Source organism: Podarcis erhardii, assembly GCF_964252035.2.
Source record: "Podarcis erhardii genome assembly, chromosome: 1".
Lineage (NCBI taxonomy): Eukaryota > Metazoa > Chordata > Lepidosauria > Squamata > Lacertidae > Podarcis > Podarcis erhardii.
In genome coordinates, this window is record NC_138497.1 from 117,479,078 (window position 1) to 117,507,032 (window position 27,955).

The window sequence follows — 27,955 nt, forward strand, 5'->3', positions numbered from 1 at the left end:
AAAAAAAACATTTCACAGCCTTGATCTGGCAAGACTCTTGCTAAGCATAACCTGCAGAAGGAAAGCGATGCACAGGGGTCTGGAGTCCCCCCCTCCCCCTCCCCGCTTTTCCTTTTTGGAAAGTCCGAGGTAAACGCACTATTGCCATCAAGGTAATCCTCGCTGTCATTCAATATTATCGTCTTCATCGTCGCCTTTGCCTTCAGTTTGGAAACGCGACTGTCCCCCCTTCTTACAACCCCGCCACCCTCTCTCTCTCTCTCTCTGTCTCTCTCTGTCTCTCTCTCTCTCTCTCTCTAGTCTAGGGTCACTTGGAAGTAGCATGTCAAACATTTAGTATTTAGTATTTAGATAAATCCCCCCCCAAAAAAACCCCTAACGTGCACTCACAATATCTTAAAACCAAACTGGAGGCGCGGGGAAAGAAGCAACTTTTACCAAATACATTCTCCACACCCAGCCCTTTCCTTTCCAAAATACCTGACATCGACCACATTACTGCTATCTAAAGAATAAACCCACCAGTTCAATAGGAAGTTTCGAGCCAGTGGACCTGGCAACATAATAATATTAATAATGACAATGACAATAATTAATATCGATACTTTTGTGTGTATCTTCATAGAAAGCCCAGCACATTTCCACAAACGCACGCACACACACCCTCAAGCCGCTAGTCCCCTTTATTCCCTTTTTCCTTGTTCATCTTTTTCATTTTCATTCTTCGGTTCTGAAACCATATTTTAACCTGTCTCTCGGTCAGGTTTAAAATCCTAGCCACTTCGTAACGGCGGTCGCGGGTGAGGTACATATTAAAGAGGAATTCCTTTTCCAGTTCCAGAGTTTGGAATTTTGTGTAAGGGCAACGCTTTTTCCTGGTGGAACGAGCGTGAATCCAGTTCGCGGCGGGATTATCTGGAGAAGGGAGAGCAAGAAGGGAGGGAGAGAGAAGGTCAGGGTTCGGAGGGAGAAGAGGGGCAGGCATTGAAGTAGGGGAGAGGGTTGGGGAGGGGAGAAAGGTCGTTAAATTAATTTAACGGAGGATGCCTGCTCTTTTCACAATTGAGGAGGAATTATCATAAAACCTTGAATGGCCCGGTCTGTTTACTGTACAAATGATGTCTTCTTGATGGCCGTAGGTGGTTATGGGGAGCCTTTTTTATGGCTGCTTGTTGCCGCTTGCGCTCGAGTAGGCGTCTAGACGTTTTTATAGGTTAGTAAAACTATCGGTTTTGCACATTGGAGCCTTACAGGTTGGGGTAATAAATCAAAGCGGGTGCAATTTCTTTTCTTTCTCTCTCTGGCTCGGATTTTTTTTATTTTTTTTTTAAACTTACTTGGGTCAAGTTGCTGCTGAGGCTTCTCCTCCTTCAGATCGCTGCTGGGGCTAGCATTGCGGCTGCAACCAGACGCTGGCTTGGCCGGGGTGGCGGTACTGCCGTTGCTGCTGCTGCTGGTGATATTGCTGGTGGCTGCAGCTACGGCGGCCGCAACCGGGTGAGAAGAACCGTTGCTCACTGTTGCTGCCGCCGCCGCCTTCTCGCGGGGCTCTGCCAGGAAGGAATTGCACGTGTACTCGGGCCCATTGACCCCCGAGGGCTCCCTAGACGGCGCGCACTCAGTTCTTTTGGAAGGAGAATCGGCGCTGCAAGACGAGGAGGAAGAGGAAGAGGAGACGGTGGCAGAGGAGGAGGAAGGAGAGGGCCCCACCGGACCGGTGGCGGCGGCGGCGGCGGCGGCTGCCCCGCTCTCCGGCTTGACGATCCCGTAGTGGCGCGCGCTGGAGGAGCCACCGCCGGCGCCGTTGGAGGCGATGCTGGTCGTCGCCGCTGCAGCAGCCGCAGCAGCCGCGGCACTAGCGGCGGAGACGTTGCTGTTGCCTCCGCCGCCGTTGCCGGGGCTGCTGGGGAAAGAGGCGAAGGGCTCGATCCAGGAGCGCACGTATCTGCCTCCGCCGCCCTCGCCCGGTCCGCCTAAGTGCGGCTGGGGCATGTAAGGGTGGTAAATGCCGGGCATGGGCGCCGGAGGCTGAGGGTGCACGGCGGGCCACGAGGCTGGGAAGACGGCCGACTTGGGCGCGAAGCTGCAGGAGGAGAAATCCGAGCCCTCGGCCACCACACCTGAGGATGGCCTGGGGGTCGCATGGTGACCTGCCTGCAGGAACCGGGCAGCCCCTCCGACGCCGCCGACGCCTCCTCCTGCTCCTCCGACGCCGCCACCGTACACTTCCTCGCTGTCGTGGCCTATGAGGGAATCGACATAGTAGTTACTGAGGGTGCCGCCGGTCGACATTTTTGGGAGGCTCCCTCCGTAGCAGGGCATATGATGGGGGGAAGGCAAAAAAGGTTACTCTGTTAACTGTAGATGATCGCCTGGCCCGGAGAACAATCGTAGTATTTTGCAGGCGGCCAGGCTCAGCCATTGGTCCCTCCGCCCACGTGATCATATTTACCAATACTCCAAGTAAATCAATCCGCTAAACTGAAGGGGTTGCTGTGATTCAAGCGGAGGTGGTGGGGGGGAAAGAAGGGAGAAGGAAAAAGGAAAAACCCAAGAAGGCAACAAGCTAAGACAACCTCCTCCCGCCTTAAAACAAAACTTAAAAAACAAACAAAAACCCCTCATTCCCATCCTCTAAAGAAAACACTAGTCTCCAAAACGTGTAATTGTATACAGGCAGAGAGAGAGAGAAAATCCTTCCACTCTCTTGCCTTAGGCTTAGCAGGACTCCAAGCGGGCGTGGCGCGCTACTAGCAGAAGCAAGTTCGGGGACTATTTGTTCGCCTCCTTTGAGAGGTTCCTGCCATTCATTCCGCTGCCATCAGCCTCAAGCACGGAAGTTCTGCGAAGGCTTGGCTTGTCCTTGTCTTTGGAAGCTGCCGAGGAAAACCCCCATTGAAATCATAAGAAGAGAGAGAGAGAGAGAGAGAGAGAGAGATGGGGAGGGGGAGGGGGGAGCCCAGCGAGATCCCCGCCTGTGAAAACAAACCCTGCCAAAAACTGAGAGTGTGTAACGACTCCTCATAAAATAGGGAAATGTTACAGTAAAAAAAAAAAAAAAAGGCGCAACAATGCAGGAGAGGGCCACTTTTCCAGAGCAGCTCTTGGTGTCATTTCCTTTAAAAGGAAAAAAAAAGGAAAAACAGCAACACAGGGGCAGAATTGAATGATTGGAGAGAGAGAGAGAGAGAGAGAGAGAGAGGAAGGAAAGAGCTGCCCATTGTGTTGTTTTAAAACAGGTGGAAGACCTCTCCGCAATGATTTTATGCCTTTCAATAAAAATTTTATGAGGTGCATTTGATTATAGATTAATGTGTCCCTCTAATAAAATGGACTGATGGCACACGAGGAAAAAAAAAATCTAAATCTCTCTCTCTTTCTTTCTCTCTCTCAACACCAGTCTTTACTACAGTTTTCAAACTTTGGATTCAAACGGGGGCGTTGTCATTACTTCCAAGGTACTCCAGAGTTTGGGAGGCTGAAATGCACGAAATAATGAATGAATGAGCCCCGAAACGCCGCAGCCCCTTGGACAAGATCTCATTGTAAATCGAGCCCGCTTTGCAAACATTCTGTGAGAAATACAAACTCGAGGCACCAGTGGCTAGAACTTATTCCCCCACCTCAACACCTTCCATTCCTTAATTTTATTTCCTGGATATTTCCTAGTAAGCACAAACTCCTCCTCCGCCAACCCCCAACCCACCCCCGCACCATAGAAGTCAAGGAGATTCAATCTGGTTCAACCACCTTTATTATTTACTATCAGAGACTAAGTATCCACAGTGGGTTTTGAACCTGAAGCAAACGCTACGCCGAAGATTTCAAGCCAACTGGGCCATTTATTATCATTCCTCCTTTCCCCCCTCCTGCTCCTTCTTCTTCTGTTTGATTCTGAGAAAGCCTAATATGATTGACTGAGGAGAGAACGTGCAGGGCTACTTCAGATCCAAACCTTTGCTTGGAACAAAACAAAGGAAGACGAGAAACGCAGCGAGGGAAGGAGACAGGACTGCGTTACATATCTGGAAGCTGGAACCAGATTTGTAGGAACCCATCTCTCTCACTGTTTGGTCTCTTTGGGTTTTATTTATTGTAACTTACTGTTTTCTTTATGTGCGATGGAACTCACGCCCCCTTCCTTACCTCTCTCTTTCTCTGTGTGTCTACATACACTCAATGTTCATGCTCACATACCAGTTCAAAACAACCTAAGTATGTGGAAGCCCTCGATTTCAGCTGAATATACTTTCAGAGGAAAACGAGTTTGAATCATAGCCGTAAGTGCCATTTTCTCACGGCAACATCACGGAGTGTTTATTAAGAGCGAGTAAAAAGGAAAGAAAAACAACACCAAATATCTGTAGTTGTCACAGTGAGGGAGAGACGCTTTTATACTGAAGTTATGGATATTACAAAACAAAAACACAAACCCACAGCTCTGCAAAACATCTCACAAATACCCAACGACCTGGTGTTAGCAAAGACAGAGAGAGTATACCTATCATCTGTGTACATGACTATATACAAATACATACACAGGTTTTGTGCGCGCGCGTGCTTACATGACATCTTTTGTACGCCCTTTGAATTTAGATACACACAGTTTACTATTGGTAAATCAGTACCCCCCAAAAAGCATCCATCTATATAAGAACAACTTTATCAGACAATTAACCAAAACACTGGGGTCGGGTTGGAGAGATGTGATGTCACTCGTTCTTTCATGAACTGTCTGGGTGTCATTAGGTTAGCAAATATTTCCAACATGTTAGAGGCAATTTCCTGATTTGGAAGTCAAGGAGGGGCATTTGTTGTTAGTTACGAGCCCATTTCTCCAGAAGCTGAGCCGGCAGTTTCTCAAGCTCTCCCCCCCCCTTTCTTTCTTTCTTTCTTTCTTTCTTTCTTTCCTTCTTTCTTTCTTGAAGGTGAAAGCATTCCCAAGTATTTGGACTTCAGCCTGGAGTCATGTTCATTTGCAAACTCCTTTTAAGGGACTTTCTGCTTCGGATCTTCCCAACCCACCCCACCCGACCCCCACCCCGCCTTCCTAACCCCTTCCCCAAGATAAAGTGGCTGTGAGCAAGATTTCGCAGCGATGTCCGGGGAGGGCGTTGCAGAGAGTCGTGAACTTCATTATCCTGATGTGGGCTACAACGAAGGAACCACAGAAAACAAACACACGCACAAAGCAAAATAACTCGGGATTGTCAGGAAACCAAAACGTGTGAGCGTTTGGAGACGAAGCGGGGAAAGGCCCTGTAGAGAGAGACTCGGCAATATGGCTTCCTTTATTTTTTTTACAGCACTGCAAGTAGGAATATAATAATAATAATAATAATAATAATAATAATAATAATAATAATAATAATAATAATAATAATTGTCTAGGGTGCATGAAAAGCAAGGGAGGTGAAATGGAATAAAACAACTGAATTTATTTCGCACGCTGTATTTGTAACGATATATACAAACTGCAGTAAGGATTTGCAGTAAGAGCACATTTAGGCTGGCAATCGGGGCTCTGGGCGAAGGCTCGTTACGGCTTCCGTTTTCCTTCCTAAAAGTCAACTTACCGTTTATGATTGGGTGGGATAAAGGTGTCCACTTTCGGTCATAACATTTCACTAGCGTTTTGGCGCTCCCTTGTCAAGACTGTCTGTTCCCGACGCTCTAGGCCATTTCCTCGCGACCCTAGCAATTGCTAAAGGTATTATTAGGACTGACTGACACAGACAAATCTACCCCCCTTTTTTTAAAAAAAAATATATATCTACGAGCTCCCACACTAGTAGGAGGATTTGGGTTGGGGGTGTGGGGTGATGGGGGGGTGCGCGGGAGGGAGAGTCTTTGAGCGCAAGGGAATGGCAAGGAGAAGCTGCTGCGAAATGGGCGAAATGGTAGCGTTTTCTGGTTCGGTTTGGATTTGGATTTGTAAAGACCAACCAAAGGAGCCTCGTGAACTTTACAGAGTTTATTGCATTATACATGCGAATAGGACATGCACAAAGAAGAAGGCGTAGGAAAAAGAAGAAGAAGACATATTGCTTGTTATACCACTACGATTCCACGTATGCACCACAAGGGGAAGAGAGAGAAAAAAATGTCTACAGTTGAGGAAGAATGAAGGATTCCATTGCACGCACGAAGGACAAGTTTGACGCACACGGGAGAAACGGGAGTGTTACATCTTAAAATGTGCTTTTTAAAATTCCTTTTCCTCTCACTCTCGCTCTCGCTCTCTCACTCGCTTTGCCTCCCTCCCCCCCACATCTCTCAAGGAAGAAAAAATGCTTATTTTTCTTTCTTTTAAATAATTATTAAAAGTATTGTCATCTACTCAAAATGGCATGGCCCGTGTAACAGCCGCCCCCCCATAAATACCACGTGGTGAGTTTAAAAAAAACATGGAAAAAGTCACATTATCTGGATGTCCAACAGCTCCAATAAGTTAAGACCAAATGATCATATTGAATCAGTGTTTACCCTGCATTACAGTGAGAAAAATAATAATAAATTACACGTGCTAGGCTATATATATATATATATATATATACACACACACACATACATATATATATATATATATATATATATATATACACATATATATACTCGTCGTAGGAACATACATAAACACTTGCAGCACTAAAAAGAATGACAAAAGGTCACATTCTATCAGAAATTAAAAAAATGGAAAATGAAGGGGGTCTACTTTTGTCCCCCCCCTCTCTGTCTCTGTTCCCCCCAAAGTCTTTCCTACATATATATATTTATTATATATATATATATTTATATATACCAACTGGTGGTAACTGAGCCCAGGTCTCAATCCTTTCAAGCCCCCAGCTGAACCGGTTTATGAGAAGGTCAGATTGGCGGTCAGTTCTCGGATCCGGTTCTCTCTGCTCATCTTCTTGAGCTTCATTCTGCGGTTTTGAAACCATATTTTGACCTGCCTGTCAGTGAGGTTTACGCTCTTACTGATCTCTAGGCGGCGCTCTCGAGTGAGATACATATTGAACAAGAACTCTTTCTCTAATTCCAGTGTTTGATGTTTAGTATAGGGACACCTCTTCTTTCTGCCACTCTTTGCAGTTAACCAATTGCTGGTTGGAGTATCAGACTTGATTTCCTCTAGCAACATCAAAGGAGAAGGAAAGAAGGAAGGAAGGGAAAATAAGAAAGAAAAAGAAAAAAGAAACACCTCAGTCTGTTATAGAGTACCCTTGGCCATGAACCTACTATATCCATTGTGTCTGGCAGATATGGTGGCTTGTGGGTATTAAACATTGCTAACGGAGGTGTGTACATTGGGGCAGGGCGGGTTTTTTTTTAATATAATGATAATGATACAAAAAATGGTCTCCACATTCGAGTTAAACAATGCCAGCAGCAACACTATTTTCCACTCTCTGGGTTATTTCTGCAGCTTTCCCAAACATTATCTCTATGCATTTTCCCTGCTAATCCACATATTTCAAAATAGCCTGTGACATTGGGAGCAATATGAATACTGTCATCTTCCCACTGGTTCGCATTTTAGTGGATGTGAACTGAACAAACCAACCCCCGCCTTATAAAGCCACTTGTTTGGGAAATGCCTCAGTTAAAAATAGTACTATCCCCAGTCATGTTGAAAGAGATTCATCTGCATCACTCATGAAATTAAGCAAACACCCAAGGCGCGGGGGGGGGGGGGAGTGGCCTTTTTAGTCCTCAACTAACACCAATATGGAAGGGGGCGAATACCTAAAAATCAACTGTATTTATCTTTTTCACTTTTAATTCTCTATCTCCTATTAGATGCAAATGCCAGACCTGGGCTGAATAAACATGGTCTGTATTGTTCTGCACTTACTAGGAGTAACCAATGCACAGTAGAGATTGACAAGTTAATTTTTACTAAAGGCATGGTTGCTGAGGGGCCCCCGCCCCGCTCTTCCACCATATTCTCCTCTCTCCAAACGAAGCCCCTGCTGTCCTCCCCCATCTTGAAATAAACAATGCAGTTCCTTCCATTATTTCATAACAACCTTCAAAGCCTAGTGAAATTAGGAGACCCAAACTTGTTTTATCTGTAGCACCTTATCCCAAATTTAGACTTCCTTCGAAGAAAGGGCCTTGCCTTATTCTCATCATACTTTATATGGGCTCTGCGGCACCTCCCTGTTTTATTTTATCTCGTCAAAAGAAAAACAGCAACCCCACAACTTTTTATTACCATGCTTAGCAATCGACTGTGCTCTTCACAGAGAAGATCTACAGGAAATATTTGATCCCAATTTGACCAAGGAGGGGTGGGGGAGAGTAACAGTGGGTGTAATTTAAGAACCTCTAATCTGAAGGAGCTGCTGGAGCAGTTATAGTGCAACAGCCTTGGCAAGAGAGAAACGAAAACACCCTTTTCCTGGCTGAATCTCTGGGATTCAAAAGGCATGAAACGATGGGTGTCACCAGCATCGTGGCCAGGTCCTAAGGCATCCATGCCCTTCTATTTCCTTTTTGTTTTTCCAATTGCAAAAACAACACATACCCAGCACCTGCAGCAGCAGAAAGAGGTGACGGGGGGGGGGGACCCTGTCTGCTGAGCAGTTATGGCTGAGCTTAAAGCATTAAATGCTCCTGTGGTTTACGAGACTGGCGTGCCCAAGTTAGTCTGCCACCACGTTCGGGTATCTGCCCCCCACAGCCGCCAACTTCTGCGATCATACCGACCTTTGCTTTCCTTCTCTTGGGTTTCTGGGCTGGAAACGGAGGCTTCAGCCAGGCAGCTCCTGTCGTCTTGCAGCGTGGACTTAGACTCGGGACTTTCCACTTGAGAGACTTTGGCAGAGTTGTCTGAATGGTGGCTGCTGGTGCTGCTGCTGGTGTTGGTGGCGGCGGCGGTGGCGGCGCTGCTGCTGTTGGGGTTTTCATTCATTTTCTTCTCCATCGGAAGTTGCGAAGCTATCTGCGGTTTGGAAGCGCCGCGAGGGTTTAACTGCAACATGACAGTTGAACTCGTTTCGGGGCTGTTATGGTACTCTTGGGTTTTCCCAGTGGCGTAGGTCTGGCTGAGCCTGAAATATCCTGGGACGGGGACCTCGGGGTTTTCAATGGAGCACGAGTCAGAGACCAGCCTCTGGTATGAAGGGACGTCGGACGAAGACACCAGCTTGGAGCGCTTATCGGAATACATGCAGCAATTGGTTTCTTCCTTAATATTTGTCGTGAAGGAGCAGGTGGGGACCTGCTGAGTAACAGGTTGCTCTATTCGGCAGGACCTGTTCGGATCAGTCCAGTTGTCTACTTGAGGTATATAAGGGTGTACATTCATACCCATATTTTGGTGGTTGACTTCTCTCTTGGCCAGAGACGGTAGAAGTCCACAGGTTTGCATCCCATAAGTCCCAATGTCTGTGCTAGGTGGCATGTACATACTGGCGCTGTTGGAATAGAAACTATCGCTCCTGCAGGCACTGATCAAGGAATCGACTAGGAAAGTGTTGGCGGCAGGAGAGCTGTTGGGAAAGGACATTTTGGGGAGGAATTTGAAGAAGAGAGATTGTGTCCTTTGTAGGCTGACATCTCTACGAAAACATTCCCTGTGTAATTGTGGATGCCTCTGCACAACCACATGACAGCTAAGCCAATGAGATTTGAAAATGGCCTTGAGCCGCTACCTCCCCGCCGGTCACGTGCTCCGCGGGACACTCCGGGCTGCGGCGCAAAGGTGGTCAACAGCGACATCTAGAACGTCGAGGAGAAAGTGCGCGCGCTCCTCCAAGCCAGGGAGCTCCAGCGGCGGCGGCGGCGGCGGCAGCAGCAATATTAGTAGCAACCTTTTTCTTTTCTTTTTTTTTTTGTCCTTTTGCAAAGCCAGCCCTGGCGCACTGCGCTGATTTAAAACAAGGAGATGCGTTGAACTGATCTGACCCCCCCATACCCCCCCATCTCGCAACTCTTTGGTTGTTGCTGCTGGGTTGTTGTTTTGTTTTGTGTTTTTTAACACCACAAAGGAGTTACTGTCCGAATTCAGGCTGATCCTGAGCCATGCGCCTTTGCTCCAGTATCAATATATATATATATATACATATATATGAGACAGGTACTTCAGGAAAATCCCTGGCTGGCTTCAACAGAGGCAAGAGGGGTGGGAGATGGACGCAGAGGCGCGCGCAGACACACAGAGAGATGGAGGGAGTGGGAAGGGGAGACGCATGCAATCCTACAAGGCGAAATATGTGGGTCTTCTTCTCATTCACCCCACCTGTGAATAGTAATGGTGATGATAATATTGATAAAAGTGGTTTTCCCCATCTCCAGTCCTCATGGTTGCCCAACATCTCCTTCAAGTTACATGAATTGGCGGCAACTGACGTCCTCAGAAGAGACGTCCCTAAGTCTCAGCCCTGGAAAACACATCCTTCTCTTCTCCACTACTTCCTCCTTTCACTTCATAATCAAACACTTTCTAAAACAAAAGCCACAACATATAATAAAGGTCCCAAAAAAGTTGTGTGTGTGTTGTTTGTTTTTTGAGGGTGGACAGCTGACTATGTCTGAAGTGTAGGCGATCTCCCAACGTGTCATAATTTGGGGAAGATACAAAGGGGTGGTGGTAGCGGTGGAAATAATGTTACCTTTTATGGATTTTGTAAAAGCATTGGTTCCTGACAAGTGCAAGGTACAAAAGGTTGTGGAATTTATTAATACAGATTAAGAAGAATCAGAGCGATCAATAAAATTCTCATCTACATTCTTGAGCCACTTGGTAATTTTCTTGCTTCTGAAGCTTTTTCAAGAGTTATACCCTCTGTTGCCACACACGGGAAGATATTTTATTAACAAATCAATCGAGACTTTGTAAAGGATAAGATTAATAGTTAAGATTTAGCATAATGGTGTTCGCGTTATGAATTATTGAAAATTATACTATTGATTTTTCCTCTTCGCTGCTAACCAAGAAGGTCAATTTTTGTTTTAATACAAATCGTCAAATATTAAAAGCTAGAAAAAAAAATTTGGTCATAAGTTTGGTTTTATAGCTCCAGCAGATTCCTAAAATAAAATAATTAATAAATAAGATGAGGGTCCTTTTCTCATAGTACATATGTGAAGAAATTCTCTTTGCCCACGAAAATGGCACCAGAGAAAAGGTAAAGTTTTCGTAGACGATGTTGCTGAACTTCACACAACCCCCCCCCCCCCATATGCACTCAGAACGCGGTAGCCCGCATCCCACAACGGAATCTGCTGGCTTCTTACATTATTTCATTACCCAACTTCATATCTATTAAAAAGGGCGATAATAAACACCTGAGTCCACCCCTCCCTAGTTCTTGACCACAGGAATCGTGGGCAACTCTACCTATGGAGAAATTTGGACGCTTCTTTCAAAATAGATTTCCCCACTTCGATGTTCATCCTTTCTTTTCCTTGTATTTATACCCGCATCACTCCCTTTTCCTGAAACACAAGGGGACACATATCCTTGAAATTAAGGACTGTTCTCCCCCCCTCTCACCTTCGGGACTTTAAAAACATTCATATTTTCCCTCTCCTCCCCACATGTTTGGCAGTGTGTTTTTACTCCAAAGGTGTCTCTTTATTCATAAAATGTCACACGCCGCACGCCACACAGGAACCATCTACTTGAGGTTAAATGTTGCCTTGAGTCCATCTATTTATTCCAGGCCTTGAGCTCATCCCTATCAGCAAACCTTCCTTCTCTCCTTTGAAATAAGAACCTCGGGGAAACCAAAACAGACCCTTTGAAATGGCACCCACGGCCTCTCCAATGACTGCAAGAAGCTTAATTTTCCGTCCTGGTTTTTTCACCCTTATGTCTTTGGCACTTTGGGGGGGGGTTGCTTCACTTTCCCCCCTCTTCTTCTTCTTCTTCCTCCCCTATCCATTTGCCGAAACCAACCCCCTCACCCCAGTTTGAAATCTCGCTGTGGCAATGAGACAGACCCTTTTTGAAAAAGCTTATCGCAGCTGTTCAAATACAACATCATTGTCAGGTTAAGAGCCGGTGGGTTTTACGGCTCCAGCCGCCTCTCTTCTCTCCCTCTGTCTCGCTCTCGCTCTCTATGGCTTCTGTGTTTGCCGGGGAGTCTCCAGCTTACCTTCGTCAAATAAGCTACATTCCACCATCACCACCCCAGATAAACATTTTCTCTCTTTCTTCATGGACCCCTTTAAATTGCGAGTCCATAAGCCATGCCCTTGTCCTGGATAGGGGCTTAGAAATAAGGGACACAGCACCGCAAGGAAACGGTGGTGGTCCCAGTGTAGGAGAGAGGATTTTTGTCCCCCCCCTCCTTTTCTCCAATTTGAGATCATTATCAGAGCCATTGCTAAGATTTTGTCTGAGCTGGGGAACAAACAAAAGTGGAGGTCACGATGCTCCCTCTTTGGGGGCCGGCTTTTTATGTGCTTTCCAGCAATTTCCCTTCCTCCCCCCCCCTCTCTTTCCCTCTCCCCTCAAAACAAGACGCCAGACAACCCACCGAGTTTAAAGCAACCCAATACTATTTTCTGGTCTGCATTTTAAGACTTGACTGTGAAATCTAATCAGGTTTTTTGAAAATAATAATAATAATAACAATCCCCCTTCAAACGGCCTTCCGTAATTCTTATTTACACTTTAAGAAGTGCCCTAGAAATCTCCCAATGGCCACATCCTCTTTATTTTATTTTATTTTATTTTGGCTATATGTTGCCCAGTTGTAACATTAAAGCAAGCCAGACTTTCCCCCCCTGTTTTCCATCTCAGGGGTGTGTGTTGTTTAATGAACTGACTCCGAGTCCTCCCTTTAGAGTTAGGACATTTCGCTAGATTTGAGGCGCAAGATACTAATGCCGCCATCTAATGACCTCCAATTATTTTGTTAGATAAACCATGTGTACGGTTAAGGCTCTCCAGTTCTGAAGCAATTCATTGATCATCACCAATTACTACTTTTAATAAAAAAGAATAAGGGTGAGGAAAGAATTTGAGCAGGCTTGGGCAAATATATTAAAAGTGTGTGGGGTGGGGTGGGGAATGGCACTGAAATCCGAAAACCTTAACATTTGTGTGACACATCTAAAGGTTGAATAAACATCTCATTGGGAAATGGGTTACTCAGACCTTGTGTGTTTAACGCCACTTCAGTTTTAAATCATATTAAGATGGAATTGTAGTAATTAACATTAATAAATAAATCAATATTGTGCCATAAATGAGATATACAATCTACATTAATGCAAAGGTTTTCCTCTTTTACTGTCCCATATTTTTTCTTCAAAGGGGGTGAAACCCCCCGAAAAAAGCTCCATTTATAACTCGATTACTATTTGCAGTAAAATATATGTTGACATCCCCCTTTTCTGTCTTAATAAATAATAGAAAATAAAACCCGAGAGGAAAAGTCGATACTTTAAACTTTAATTTTAATCCTTCAGATTTATTCGACATTTTGTGCCTGGCCGTTTGATGCCCTTTTTGGGCTTTGTTTTGGAATGTATGTAGGGACGTATTCAAAGATATTCCTCCTACCTTTTCCTCTTCTAACTGCAATTTGTTTTATTCTCTTCTCATTATTAAAGGGATGGGGGAGGGGAAGGAGCCTACCCAAAAGTGGGGGGCAGATATTTTGCAGCTGTGGACTCTAAACTGGACTGACAAATATTGTTCAAAAGATTGGCATTCAGATGGGCTCCCTGGAAGCCTATCTAAATGTTCCCTTCCTCCTTTCATCTAAGTATTATTTAATCTGGAGGCGTTTACACATTGATTCAGTTTATTTCATTCCACACCACTGCAGAGCAGAGGCGCTGAAAGGTATTCCTTTTAATTAAGAAAGGAAATTAGTGCCATACAATATCGTGGCTTTTCGTCCCATCATAACACAGCAATTAAATGATTCTGCTTTCTGAGCCTCACTTTGTTATGCGGAGCAGAGGCAACGTCCCAAATATTTGGATTAAAAAGACGAGGGAGATGTGTGATGAGACCATCGCTCTTGGTAATGCACAGAACATAATTAACTAATATTAACCATACTACATGAGATATGAGGGAAAAGTCAACACCACGCCCTCCCTTATTTTTGCTCTGCAGATATTATATGCATCTCTATAGCTATATAGGTATCTAGGTCTATAGATATCTATAGATGTACCAACTGATTCACGTCATAAACGAAACTCCCCTGAAGAGGATTCCCGTTTTGTCCATTGTTTATCATAAGGCTTTTGTACACAAAAGCACGAGTTCAATTTCAGACGCTCGCAGCCTTTACTAGAAGGGTCTGGCCAGGTTAATGTCTTTACAGCATACATCCTCTACTCTCTCAATTAATTAGAAGCTCCGGAGAGACTTAGTACTGTATACAATAGCATTGGCCGTAGTCTTGAGTTACAGTTATTTAAAACATGGAAGTATCAATACGGCATAAGCTTTAGCAGATTTGGCAACCTTGAATGAAGGGATAGACAGACAGACAGACAGACAGACAGACAGACAGACAGACTTCTGTATTTTTTAAATTGCCAACGTTTTCTGCGCCATCTTAACACTCTCAGATCAAAAAGGCTTTGGGAAATTGCTGGAAATCATAACCAAAATGAACTCCCATCCCCACACCTCCCCAGGTCCATCACACGTGCGTGAAGGTTCCGCAAAGAACAAAGGTTCCACAAAGATTTTAAATATCCAACTAATTTAATGAGCAGAGTATATATAATACGCATATAGCCCCAACCACAATGTTACATTTTTTTAATTTTCAAAACAAGGTCTTAATATAAATGGGAGGGGAGGGGAGGGGTGAGGGAGAATTCTAACCGTGTAGTTTAGTCTTCATGCGGTGTCTGACAAGGCGTGCGTTAATTTAACAGTGGGGGGAAAGCCCCACACCAAACATTAACCTTTTCTACATTATTCTTTCCCAAAATAGATTCATCTTACACCATCCCGTTTATTATGGATCTTAAATGGCAAATATTAATTTCATTTAATTTCAACATAATGTTGCTTTTTAAAAAAACCAAACATTTCATTTTATTTCAGAACACTTCCGTTTATTTCAGGCGGAAAGGCTATTCTAGGTAACTGGAGTAACAATGAACTCCTTTTTATTAAAAAAAATATTTTAAAAATCCACTGGAAAACAATGCGCCCAACATTCATTTGGTAGGGATGACTTTGAATGTGTCTAGTTTATTGGATTACACAATGCCAAATTTCGAGTCCATAATATGCAGAAGGAGAAAGGCGGAGGAAACCAACTCTGATCTTTGGTGTTTTTACCTAAAAGTGCGTTTTCGGAGACAACTAAGATCTCCCAAATCAGATGCCCTTTTTGTGGAAGGGGTTCCGTTTTTGTTTTAAACATTTTAGGGGTCCTTGGAATACATAATTCTTTCTCCGTTTGCATTCCTTCTGTGGAGAAGGAAAATTAGTTTCACAATATCGGGTCAAGGTGACGAAATGATATCCACCATAAGCAAAATGCCCGACTCTGGTAAATAAAGCTATCTCTAGAGAAAAGGCACCCCCCCCAAAAAAAAAATACTCAACAGCCCATTTTCCCACTGATTAAAAGTACACATTCTTTTTAACATTGAACTATCTGCCTGCGTTAGTCTTCTCATGAAAAAATCTCGACCTAAATATAAACTGGCTTTGATCACATTGGTATTCTTGGGGCGCTATGATTGCGCTGAAAGAGAAACAATTAGAATTTCGTTTTGTTGAGGAAATCCAGGAGATAAACTACCCCGTCCTAAAAAATTACTAGTTTTTAAAAAATTCTTATGCATCATATTGTAAAAGATTATGACCCAAAATATTTTTTTTAAATGAAATACGTCTTGTTTGTGTCATGGTCATGAGTTACTTGTTTAATAAATCCTGTTTATGCTCTATTTTTTCATTTCCCAAGCCCTGAAAACTTATAGTTGCTTATATATTAGATATTTTATTAGTAGTAGGGTGATTGGGGACCGGGGTGGAAATACACTTGAACATCAGGACAATTAGACATTCTGGAATATTAGCGCGCCCTCTTGTGGAATTTAGTAGTCCGGCATGCAGGGAATTTTTTGTTTGAAAAAAAACACTGCATGCTTTCTTATTGCATTTCTGAGACATTATTCTGTTGGTTTTTTTCTTCGAAAAAAAGCTTTTATATTTCTATTCCTATATATTAAAGCTTTTTTCAAAGAAAAAACCCAACGAAGTTGTCTTATGACAACTGTAGTTGGTGAATTTGAATTGATTCGCCTTTTTGGTACATTCCTGACTGAAGAGTAAATGATAAGGAAAGTCACCCCCTTTTTAATAAAACAGCTTAAGGCATCAGGAAAGCACACAATATTTTCCTATAACGTTGAGAGGATATTTTTTCAGGCGCCTTGAGTCTATAAGTTGAATTATTTGGACGTCCTATGGCCTCCAAATCACAAGTCAATTCTTTTTCGGATAATCTGCGTCACATTGAATTCCATGAACGAATTCTCATTTATTTTAGTGGCACTGAGTTGCAACTGTTGCTTTTGACTTTATTTATTTATCTATTGGGATTGTTATTATTTTTTTAAAAAATGTATTGACCTGATTTCTGTATGTATATCATTACCAAACAGTAAAAGAAAAATTTGGGAAGAAATGGTGGCTTATGCCTTGCGGAGCGGGAGGGTGGCTAGGGACAGAATTCTAAATATGGTTTCAGGAGGAATTAGAAGAGGTTTCACAGCAAATAAGCTGTTAGTCTGGAGAAACTGCAATGGCGTTAGTCTGGAGAATTCTGCAAATGCCCCTGGTAAGAACTGATGAAATGAACTATTTCCTAGTGGAAGTCGAAGCGCTCCAAAGACCTACGTGGTGGATTCGCGGGTGTGGATAGCTATGCAGTAAGAAGTGTGTTTGTGTGTGTGCGTGTGCGTGTGTGTGTGCGTGTGTGGTGTGTGGGTGGGTGTGCGAGAGAGAGAAAAGCCAGAGAGCGGGGGGAGGAAGTAAGAAATGGGGGAAAGAGGCACACACAGAGAGAGAGTGGGTGGTGGTTGAAAATAAGAGAGGAACCTTTAAGGCTCCTAATTATTCAGAAAGGTTAAAGGTGATGACCTTGACATTTTGGAAGTTCAAAGGCAGACACTTACTGTTTTCCTTGCTTAAGAGTTTCAAGTTTTAATTTTTGGCCATGCCTACCTGAAGCCTCGACGCTTCACGTTTGTTTTCTATGTTTCGCTCTCATTTTATCCGTCCAGTTTGGCCTTTAATTGATGCAAAATGGACCCACCGCTTCTCCCTCCCCCGCCCTGCTCCCCTTCTTTTTTTAAGCCAAATTCTTTTCTCACTCGTCTCCTTTATTGCTCGTTGCGGAAATCTCTTTTTCTGCCACCAGAAGGTGTACAATATAACCCAATTAAGCTGTTTAGACCCTGAGCTTTTATGGTGTTGTCTAGACAGTTCAAGGTTTTGTAAACAGCCTAGCTAGGTCGCGCAATATAAAAGTAGAGGCGAGGACCTCCACCAAACCCTTCTCGGAAAAATAGTAATAATTATAAGAATAATAATGATAATGAAGAATGGGCAGCTTGGTGGCTAATTATTTCTCCCCTTCCTTTGTGTGTGTGTGAGAATATAGGGTGGAAGATCAGCAGGCACCTTTTAAAAAAATTGTCCTCCTTATTCCAGTACCAGTCACCCATCCTTAATTAAGTTCAAGTTTTGGAGTGGGAAGTTTCGTTTCGACTGGAACTCTAAGTCGCTATGCTAGTTCGCTTCGCCTCCCCAAAGTTCATTAGAACTTTGTACTACAGTGGATCTGTTATCCACTATAAGTCGGATCAGGATGTGCTTTACAATATAGCGCATTTTTAAAATACAGGATATGTTCCAGAGAGAGTTTTAAAAGCAACACCTTTTAACTCCCACTTATTCAAATGGCATAGATTTACATACATATTTCCCCCCCAGACTGACATGTTGAGTTTTCCCCTTAAAATAACAAAACCTGGGTAAGCCCGCCGGGGTCGTTGCTCCTGGTTTTTTTGGTTTTTTTAAAAAAAATTCTCATTATAGCGGAGAAAGAGAGAACGAACAGGTTTTTTTCTTTGAAATGAAGGGACAGGAGGGGAGCACATAACGGTGGGTCGGACTACACTCTCAGCTATTAGTCGATTTCACTTGACACCAGCAGGGACCCGACTATGGACCTTCAGATATGGCACTGCTCATAACGCACGCGGAAAAGGCAACTTCAACCTTACTAGGAACCATTTGTTCACATGAGCAAGACAGTGTCCCGTGCTGCTTCTTTTTAAAAACAACCCCCACCCCCCAAATAAAAAAGGCAATGGAAGCCAGATATATCTCTCTATACTGGCGTGCGTAAAGGTAGCTACCGAATGCACATGGCCACCTTTTCGACAACGAACGAAAGGAAGGAAGGAAGGAAGGAAGGAAGGAAGGAAGGAAGGAAGGAAGGAAGGAAGGAAGGAAGGAAGGAAGGGGGAAGTTGAGAGGAGTCACTCTCTCCTATCTCTGACCCAACAGAAAGCGGGCCCAACACGGCTGCTTCATAACGCGCTTCTTTCTTAACTACCGTCTACATTCGAGGTCTAGTAGCGGCCTCCGCCAGGAACTAAGGAGAAGTGGGTGGGGAGGGAATTAAAGCAACACGGTGGGTAGTTTCACCAAAGAAAAAGAGAGAGGATGGAAAGGGAGTGGAAATCCAGACAAAACGACAACCCCCAAACCCAAAACTCCAACGACACACAACAAGGTTAGAATGGACTATTGGATTTACCCTCTCGGTTTCTGGTCCCCCTTTAGAGGATTCCTCTCCGCCAAGCGCCCCAAGACCTCTCGTGGACACAAGGGCTGTTTGGAAGAACCAGATCTGTTGAGCATGGGTGAAATAAAAACAATAAAAACAACAATAAAGGGAACTTGTCCGCAGGGTGGATGTCGTGTAAACTTCTTGATTGTTATTTTTTTGATTATTATTATTAATTTTTTTGCACTCAGGTGGCAGGTTGGACCAGGGAGGGAGGTCTCCTTCGCCTCCTTCCCCTCCGCGCTTAGTCCTCTCAAAACAAGGGGTTCCCCGTGAAATACTGCAGTCGATCTCTGTTCAGTTTCTTTTCTTTCATCCGTCGATTTTGGAACCATATTTTGACTTGTCGATCCGTGAGGTTCAGCATCCTAGACAGCTGGAGTCTTTTCTCTTTGTTTATGTACACGTTGAAGAAAAACTCCCGTTCCAGTTCTCTTATCTGGTATTTCGTGTAAGGACATCTTTTTTTCCGGGATCGCTGGGGAAGTGCTGGACATTCAGGAAAGGAAGGAAGAAAAAACACACAACCCAGTAATGATGATGATAATAATAATAATAATAATAATAATAATAATAATAATAATAATAATGGAAGCGGGGTGGGAGACAGAAGGGGGAAATTAGGAAGGAAGAAATTAAGAAGCTGGCATATGTTGTCCCACTCAGAACACTTTCAAGCAGAGCTACACTTCCTAAGGACTTACTGTAACTATTCTCTTACTCCCTGGGAAACCGACCACTGAAACATCCAGGGAGTTTTCTGCCTCACGCTAGTCAACTTTGTCAAAGTGGTTTTTGGAAGGTGTGGGTGGAAGAAGAAAAGATGGAAATAATAGTAATAATAATCATCATCATCATCATCATCATCGACGTGATCCCAAGCTTATACTACCCAACTCCATTTACAGGACTGAGAGAAGGGCATGAGTGGAATTGTTTGAAACGGGCTTTGCAAAGTACACCTCTACCCGTTCAATTGGGACCCTGGTTTTTTCCCCTCCCCTTCCACAGTAGACTGGCTTGTGGAAAAGAATCCTGCCTCTCTCAAATGTCAGTCCCAAGTCCAGCCCAGACAGGATCCCCACTGATTATATATATATATATATATATACACACACACACACACACACATACATACATACATACATACACACACATATGTACACACCACATATATATATATATCACATACCAGTATATGTCTGAACACCCCTCCCCAAAACTTTGGGAGCTCTCAGCCTCCTAATCAACAGTTTCGTCCCAATTAACATCCTCCTCCAAGAACATCTATAAGTTACCCTCAATGGGTTTCCTATCGTAAACACGCTTTACAACGGTGAGGGAAACCTTATAGGATATATAAAAGCCCTTCGGATGCTTATAAAATCTCACATAAAAAAGACCTCGGGCTTGACAAAGTGGTGGCCTCGTGCTTCCTCCCTCCCTCCCTCCCTCTCTCTCTCTCTCCCACCCACCTACTCACCCATCCTCCCTCCACCCACCCCTCTCAATTTTTGGCTTTCCTCTCGCTCCCCGCCTCCCCAACTTAACAAATAAATAAATAATCAACAGCTCGGGGAAGCGGGGCTGGTCGTGTGGCTCTTCGGACTGGGCGCCTCTTCTTACCTGAAGTGCTGTTGCTGCTGTTGCTGCTGCTGCTGCTCTTGTCCGGTCTGGCCTCCCCCGACGGCGACTCGGCGCTGCCCTCGCTTGTCACTTTCTTTTCCTGGCCGGGCAGCGGGGAAGCTTTGCCACAAGTGTTGCTGGGGAGCTTGAGGTCGCCCTTGTCGCCCTCTGGCTCCGGGTAGGGGGGGCCTCCTCCGCCCCCGCCGCCTCCGCCATGCGCCGCCTCGTAAAACTGGTCGAAGCCCTGCGGGAGGATCCCGTTCCTGCCCACTGCGCTGTAGAAGTTGGCGGCGGCGGCGGCGGCCGCAGCAGCTGCGGAAGCGGCGGCGGCGGCGGCGGCCGCCCCGTGGTGGTGGTGGTGGGCTCCGCACACGGGATCTGCCTTGAAGAGCACGTCTGTCCTGCGGGTGGCCGGCTGCAGAAAGTCCCTGCCGTGCATCACCTCCTCGTAGTAGCTGCTGGGCGCGTAGCTGCCGCCTCGGTAGGGCCACTTGCCGCCGCCGCCTGCGCCGCCTGCGCCGCCGCCACCTCCGCCGCCGCCGCCTCCCGCGTAGTCCCTGAACGCCGCCGCCGCCGCCGCCGCTTCGCGCACCGGTTGCACATGGGGAGGCAGGTTGGAGGCGTAAGGGAAAGTCATTTGACAGGAGGGCGACTGCGACAGGAACGGGGGCTTGCCGGAGAAATCCGAGGAGGAGACGTAATAGGCGGCGGCGGCGGCGCACCCGGGGAGGTACATGCTGGATGCCCCGTGGCTGCCGCAGTCGTCAAAGTCACTCATGTCTTCTCCTCCTCCAGCTGCTGCTGCCTCTGGGCGAGGGCGAGCAGGCAGCGGCAGCAGCAGCAGCCGAGCCAGCGCGTGGGAGCCGGAGGAGCCCCATCTATCTGCGCGCAAGGCTTTGGGCAGGAGCAGCCACCACCAAGGGGGGAAAAATCCCACCGTGTGCTGACGTGCAATTCATCTTGATTGATTCGAGTGGTAATTATGTCACGTGACGGCAGGCGATGGTAGAAATGTCCTTATATCTAGGAACGGCTCCCCTTTTCGCCCGCCTGCCTTCGCCAGAGGTTCCTTCTCTCCAAGAATGCCCTTCTTCCCAGAGCTTCCCAGTTCTCTCGCTCACACACACACATGCGCGCGCGCTCTCTCGCTCTCTCACGCGCAAAACAGGCACAGGTTTGTACAAATAGGACCTTTTCCAGCTCTTGCTCTCTCCCCCCCCACCTCCCCAAACTCCACACACACACACACACACACACACACACACACACTCCCCTTCCCCTCCTCCTCCTCCTCCTCCTCCCCCCCGTTTCACCCCCCTTTCCCCAACCAGGAGTCTCGATAAGCTATAGGTAGGGCAGCAAATCACCTGGGAATGCCATCCTTTGCCCAGATTCCTGCGCGCATACATCTCACATGCACAGCCTTGACCTATATATCCTAGCAAAATGCTCCACGGAACTGGAAGGGAGTCAGGCACACAAAGCCTACGACACTATGTCCTGGTTTGAGACACAAACAGGAATAGTTTGCATTTCTATAAAAAGAACAAAAACAAACTGTCACCGGAAATGCAGTCAGGAAAGGCTTAAGGGCCAAGGTGTTTAGGGAGAATATCTCTCGCTTTCCAGACTTTGCAAAGCAACCGCCAATATTTGCCCTGATTGGAGCATCCTTTCTCCTTATTAGAAAAAAAAGCATGTAGGAGCTTGTTGCTTCTCTCTCACACACACATACACACACACACAAATGCTTGATAGCTAGCTAGCCAGCCAGGGTATCATGTAGCAAAACCAGGACGTTCCCCCTGTTTCATTTAATATAACGCAGTTTTTCCAACTCGAAATTCTGTTGCTTGCTTCCCTTCCCTACTTCGCGATATCATTTTGTACCGGACAGAAAGAAAGAGAGAGCGAGAGAGGGAGGGAGGGAGGTAATATGGAATGAGGACTAGCTCTATCTGTCTAATCGATGCAGAGTCTTATATATAGGCATCAGCTTCCACCGCCACCCGCGTTTCATCGAAGTGTGAGCCTCGTTTCCGAGCGCCTGTTGGACTGACAGAACCCTAGGCTGCATCAGACATCTTAGGGTGGGGCAACTGCCCCAGCACAGTCGCTTACTTCTGAAAAGCAACAATCAGATCCACGCAGAAACACACCGCAGCTTCAATGTCACTTGAAGGGGGAAGGGACGGGGGAAAGACACAGTATTTGAGAATTAAATTCCGAAACACAGAACCGCACACAGCACCTTCACCTCGCGGTTGTGCGGTTGAAATCGCTCCCTCGCCCTCCTCCCTTTCCTTCTCCTTCTACACATTCAAGGCGCATGAAATGAGCGAGGACACATTAAATCAGATACACACCGAGAATCCCCACGGAAGAAGAGGCACATTTCTTCTGACAACAGATAATAACAGAAGATGTGGTTCTTTCCTCCCGGTTCTTTCCCTTGGCTGTAGTACAATGTCAAGTTTAACCCCACAACTTTGTTTCTCCTCCTAGTTGAACACCGTCGCTTTACTAAAGACTGAAAATCCATGTCTCTCACTCCCCAACTACTGAGGGCTATTAATAAAAATAAAATAAGATAAAGACGACATCTAAGATACAAGATACTGATAGTAAAATGAGATGGAAATTATTTTCTCTTATGAACCGTAGCCAGGAGCACGAAAAAGAAACCAAAAAACCTCGAAAGAAATTGGATTTCAAGGCCATCTAATATGACTTTCTGAAGGGGGTGAAATGATTTTATTATTATTATTATTATTATTTAAAAAACACGCATTCCGGTTTCAGCCTTGTAACGTCCTATACATTCAATCCTTTAGAAGCACGAAGGCGAATTAAAACAAGGAGGCTAATCATAGTCAGGCGGGTTTAAAAGCCTTAGTTCAGTGTGGGCTTTCGAGTCGGCTAAATGGGTGTAGGATTGGAGCAGTGTGTGTGTGTGAAGATATGTGTGTAACACACACACACATAAATACACCTCCCAAATAGGAAGAGAATACGAGATATTCTTATGATATACTTTGTTATATTGCTTTACATTAATGAGAGGCTTATATGGATATATAACGACACATATTCGTTTGATGTCCTCGATAAACCCCAAAATGACCAAGTATCTTGTACAAGGGTGCCTCCTGATTGACATCCGCAGTGACTCACAAGTCCTAAGCCGTCTTTTGCACTTAGCTCTAGGAAGGAAGCTGAGAAGGTAGGAGAAATACCTTCATCTCTAAACCCTAACCAAGCCAAGTCCCAGCTTCCCCATATATGAACCTCTTTCCTAATTTTAAAAAAGAAAACAAAAGGGGTGGGGAAGTAGAAGGAAGGGGAAGATCATATGCCCAAATGGTATCCAGATCTCCTTCGAGTGTCCACCATTTAACCTTGGTTGCCTTGCTTGTATGACGCCCATCCAGGAATCACCACTACAAGCTCACACCAAACCTGCGCAACAGATCCGGGCATAAACCAGCCGCACCACCCAATGTCCATTTAGCCAGACACAGTTTCACCTCCTTTCTTTCGAATGCTCATGCTTGCTTTTAGGTTTTGCTGCAATGAATGGACTCCCCTCCCCTCCCAAATGTTGACTGCGCAGCTAAAATGGCCCCTGCGTCTCCTATCGCAATGGAGCGAGGCAAAGGCTTTCTCGCTTGCGCGGTTGTCTCCAATATATCCTCCAGACCAAGCGCCTCAGGATCATGCGGAAAAAGCAGACGATTCCAAAAGCAGACGATTTCCCCCCTTATTCGCCCCCACCCATCGACGCACCCTCCAGTAACCGCACCACAGGAAATCAACATAAAGCTAATAACCAGCATCCTGTCGACCCCCACCCCCCACCTCACCTCTCCTTTTCAAAAACCCTTGAATCAGCTACATATCTGGATAGGAGGCAACTAGTTTCCACCATTCCAAGTTCAAGGACACGGTGGTCGTTTGTTAATAAGGAAAAGGAAACGAGCGGGGGGGGGGAGGAGAAAAAGACGCCCTCCACGATTCTTGCAAAAGACCACTTACAGTCTGGAAATGCCTATTAAACAAACCACAGCAAAAGAGAAGAATCCGGTGTCCTTGAGCCGCTCAAGGATTCCTACCCTGATTAAGACGCGAAGAGAAATCTGGGACTTTTCCACAGACGCGTCTTCAAAATGGGTCGCCTTGTTCTATCCGGCGCGGTAGCATTTCAAACCCGGGAACTAGCAAACCAACAACACCCCCACCCCACCGCGCCCGCCTCGCAACGCGCAACATAGCACAGAAGGGTGGCTTTACCGTTCGGCGTCTTGCAAGGTCTGTCGTCGTTGCCTCCTGGAACTAGCCGGTTTTCCACTGCGAGTGACATCTCCAAAGAAGCCTCCGTGAAAAATTAGGACGGCTGGCATAACGGTGTCGGAGCGAGGGGGGATGGGGGCGGAAGAGAGAGAAGCAAAATATGCCTGGTCCGCCCGGAGAGAAGGTGCTGTATATTTGTGCCACCCAAGATAAGACACTAACTTGACCTTAACTTTGTTATGGCGCCCCTAGTATCTGGAGAACGTGAACAGACACTGTCTGGCAGCTCTCGTAAAAACTGACTGGAGAAGCGATTCTGAGTCATTTCATTTATGGCCACTACAGTTCTGCAAGAAAGCTTTTCCTCCCTGCCAAACTTTAATTATTTATGCTCTTTTAGGAAACACAAAAGCGCCCAGAGCCATTTAAAACAATCAGAGGGACGTTCCTTTTGCCTTATCAAACTCCCAGGCATTGCAAAAAGCACCCCCGGCTTAGCCTATCAGAGCGAAGGACTCGTCCCCGCGACGCCAACAAGATGCGGATTTGGGGATTGACTCCAGGAGGAAGATGTATGTGGACATGTGTGTCGCTAATGAAGCCATACAATCATGTTGGCGATGTGTGTGTGTGTGTGAAGGGGAGGGAGGGAGAGAGAGAGAACCTTATTTTCTACACACCCCACCCTCCAAATCGCATCACACTACATACACACACACACACACACACACACACACACACACACACACACACACACCACACACACCACACACACACGTACATACACAACCCAACGCTGAATGCGGGTCATTTACAACAGCACCATTTCTTTCTGTGTGCGATAAACAGAAAGAGAACAGCAGTCCTCTTATTCATCCGGCCAAGGATGGGAGCTTTAACTGAGATGCCCCTCACAAAGCATTTAAATAAACAAATAAATGCATGATTAAGCTCTAGGCCAAGTAATGCTGCAATCCTACGCACATTTACCTCCGAGGAAGCCGTCCTGATGCCAACGGGATTCCAACACGCCTCCATGAGCATCGCGTTGATTCCTGCTGGAAGAGGACTTGCTTCCCAGAAAACGTGCTTAGGATCGGAACCGGGTGCAAATCCCATTCGGAATCCATCATGGCCAATTTGCCTATGGATTCCGACAGCGTGTAAATCGCAGCTGATCAGCATGTGAGAATGCGCAGATACAACGTTAACTCATGTTTGGTTATCGCCATTTTCAGGTTTTTATCCACAGCAGCTATAACTGTTCCGAATTTAATGTCTAGTACCCTGTCTATATATATAGATACCTCCAAGATAGCCCCAACCTACCCCGTCCCTATGATCTTTTCCCTAGCTACAGTCACATACACAGGCATATATATGATGTCCAACTACCTAAAGCGGCCATGACACCGAGCGAATAGAATCTGTCGCAATGCGCTTCTCCAGTGATATGCATTTTTGGAGCAGTTTACCGACCATTGTGTGTCAAAGCGTTTGTACGCCTCGGAACCAACAGTTGTTGGTTTTTTGAACACGTAAATACCAGGAATATTTATTTCGGTGGCTTAATTAAAAAATACATGGACACACTACATATAATGTGCATATACCGATACTGCTTCTTTCTCTCACTCATTTTATTTCACTTCACACAGACTAATTGCAAGTCCATAATCATCCACAAATGGAAACCAATTGAACTTAATAAAGAAAGCATCGCCATTTCTATATTATATATAGATATAATATTATATATATATATATATTCTATATATTAATGGTGTAATCTTGCACAACCGTTGAGCCTGGTGTTTGCAAGGAGTTAGTGAAATAGAGAGTAAAATAATAATTATAATAAAAAAGAGGACCATTAAAGGACGCCCTTCGCTTTTGGGTCAGACCTGCTATTTGCGAGGTAAATCTCCTGTGGATGCTAGCGAAAAGAATCTCAACATGGAAGGAAGTTGGTTGTATTCGTAGGATTGATTTTCGTTAATTCAGTCTGTATTTTATAAACATTTATTTAGCGACTTAGAAAACTAAACAAGACCTTGATTACCTAATCAGCTCTGTTGTGGCCTCCGTTGTCTAACGGGAAAAATTTGGGAAGAGAGATGGAAAGGAGTCGACCATATAATTGAAAAAGAATCATTAGCTCCCAGTCATTCCATAACCATCATTGTTATTCTGAGGCATCATTAAATATTTGTCTTATTTTAATTATATATATATATATATATATATAAGTTATCTGTTAGCTTTTTCTCTTTAGCAGTATTCAGATATTTAAAAATATCGATTCCTTCTTAACCATGCTTATCGCCTCAGACTTCTCCAAAAAAAAAGGGGGGGGGAATTGTAGATAATAATTTTAAAGACAATAATGCACTGTAAATACCGCATTTCCCCCCTTGCAAAATGGAAATTGTTTAACACATCTGATAAACTGCTACGGCCACCTACAGTTAAATAACATCTCCGCTCGAAACCATGCCTGGCTGGGAAACATCTGAAGGAGGTAAAGTTCAAACATTTAGTTAAGACTAAAAATGTAGATAATAAACATGAACGTCGTTTTAATTCCTCATTTGCGGGGGGGGGGCGTGTGAATGAATGAGCTTTTAGCTCTGGAGAGATCTGGAAACGTGAAGGATCAAAACAAATCACTGATCAAGGATTTAATTTGAAGATCAGGGAAAACAAATTTCATTTTATCCTTTGTGGGAAAATATATTTCTTTCCCCATTCGAGGCGTCTGAATTGTGAAATACTCTCTCGCTCTGCTCTCGCTCTTAGAAAACTATTATTACACACAGTTATCAGATGAATATGAAATTATACCACAACCTCCACTCAAATAAGCTTCATTAGTGTGTGCCTATAGAATCACGGTGTAAAGGAAAAACAGCCCCCAAGGTAGATCCCTGGCCAGTTGTGCTTAAAAACTTGCTGGCTTGGCGAGGAGATTTTTGTTTTGTTTTGTGGTGTGTGGTGTGAGTGTTTGTGAAAGCAGGGGCTGGAAACAGGCGGCCGAGATGGAACAGAGGATATTCCGATTGAGTCGCATCCTTGATTCCTTTGTGTCTTCCCTCCCTTTATTTTGCGCGCAGCCTTTGGACAAGGCCAAAGTCAAGCTAAAGAGGAAGGAAGGCTGCGAGCAGCCGAGACAGAGCGCTGAGCCAAGGGCAGCCGGCGAGAGGGGCGAGGGGCAGTTTGGGGCG

General features: G+C 45.1%; 3 protein-coding genes across 7 annotated transcripts in view; all 3 read right to left on the reverse strand.

Annotated features, from left to right (window-relative positions):
- HOXD9 (homeobox D9) lies at nucleotides 1–24,911 on the reverse strand. Of its 2 annotated transcripts, XM_081845440.1 has the most exons (3): nucleotides 24,732–24,911; nucleotides 1,338–2,243; nucleotides 1–915 (listed from the first exon to the last, which is right to left on the reverse strand). In XM_081845440.1, the coding sequence occupies exons 1-3, from the start codon at nucleotides 24,799–24,801 to the stop codon at nucleotides 674–676; spliced, it is 1,218 nt and encodes a 405-aa protein (XP_081701566.1). In that variant the 5' UTR covers nucleotides 24,802–24,911; the 3' UTR covers nucleotides 1–673. The 2 variants fall into 2 exon arrangements, with proteins under 2 accessions (XP_081701566.1, XP_081701565.1); XM_081845439.1 differs by lacking the exon at nucleotides 24,732–24,911 and having other exon boundaries at nucleotides 1,338–2,964.
- HOXD10 (homeobox D10) overlaps nucleotides 5,084–27,955 on the reverse strand; it is a gene marked incomplete at its 5' end in the record, with an annotated part of 24,244 nt that continues 1,372 nt past the window's right edge. Inside the window, 3 exons of one of the 4 annotated variants that reach the window (XM_081846862.1) lie at nucleotides 5,084–7,137; nucleotides 8,719–9,503; nucleotides 24,477–24,480. In XM_081846862.1, coding sequence (XP_081702988.1) covers nucleotides 6,860–7,137; nucleotides 8,719–9,421 — 981 coding nt within the window. In that variant the 3' untranslated portion in view covers nucleotides 5,084–6,859. Of the gene's footprint in view, nucleotides 7,138–8,718; nucleotides 9,898–18,785; nucleotides 18,890–24,476; nucleotides 24,481–27,955 lie in introns of those variants that run through there. The other 3 variants (XM_081846859.1, XM_081846861.1, XM_081846860.1) reach the window with 3 other exon arrangements.
- HOXD11 (homeobox D11) lies at nucleotides 19,046–21,589 on the reverse strand. The gene is made up of 2 exons (XM_081849233.1): nucleotides 20,442–21,589; nucleotides 19,046–19,304 (listed from the first exon to the last, which is right to left on the reverse strand). The coding sequence occupies exons 1-2, from the start codon at nucleotides 21,217–21,219 to the stop codon at nucleotides 19,069–19,071; spliced, it is 1,014 nt and encodes a 337-aa protein (XP_081705359.1). The 5' UTR covers nucleotides 21,220–21,589; the 3' UTR covers nucleotides 19,046–19,068.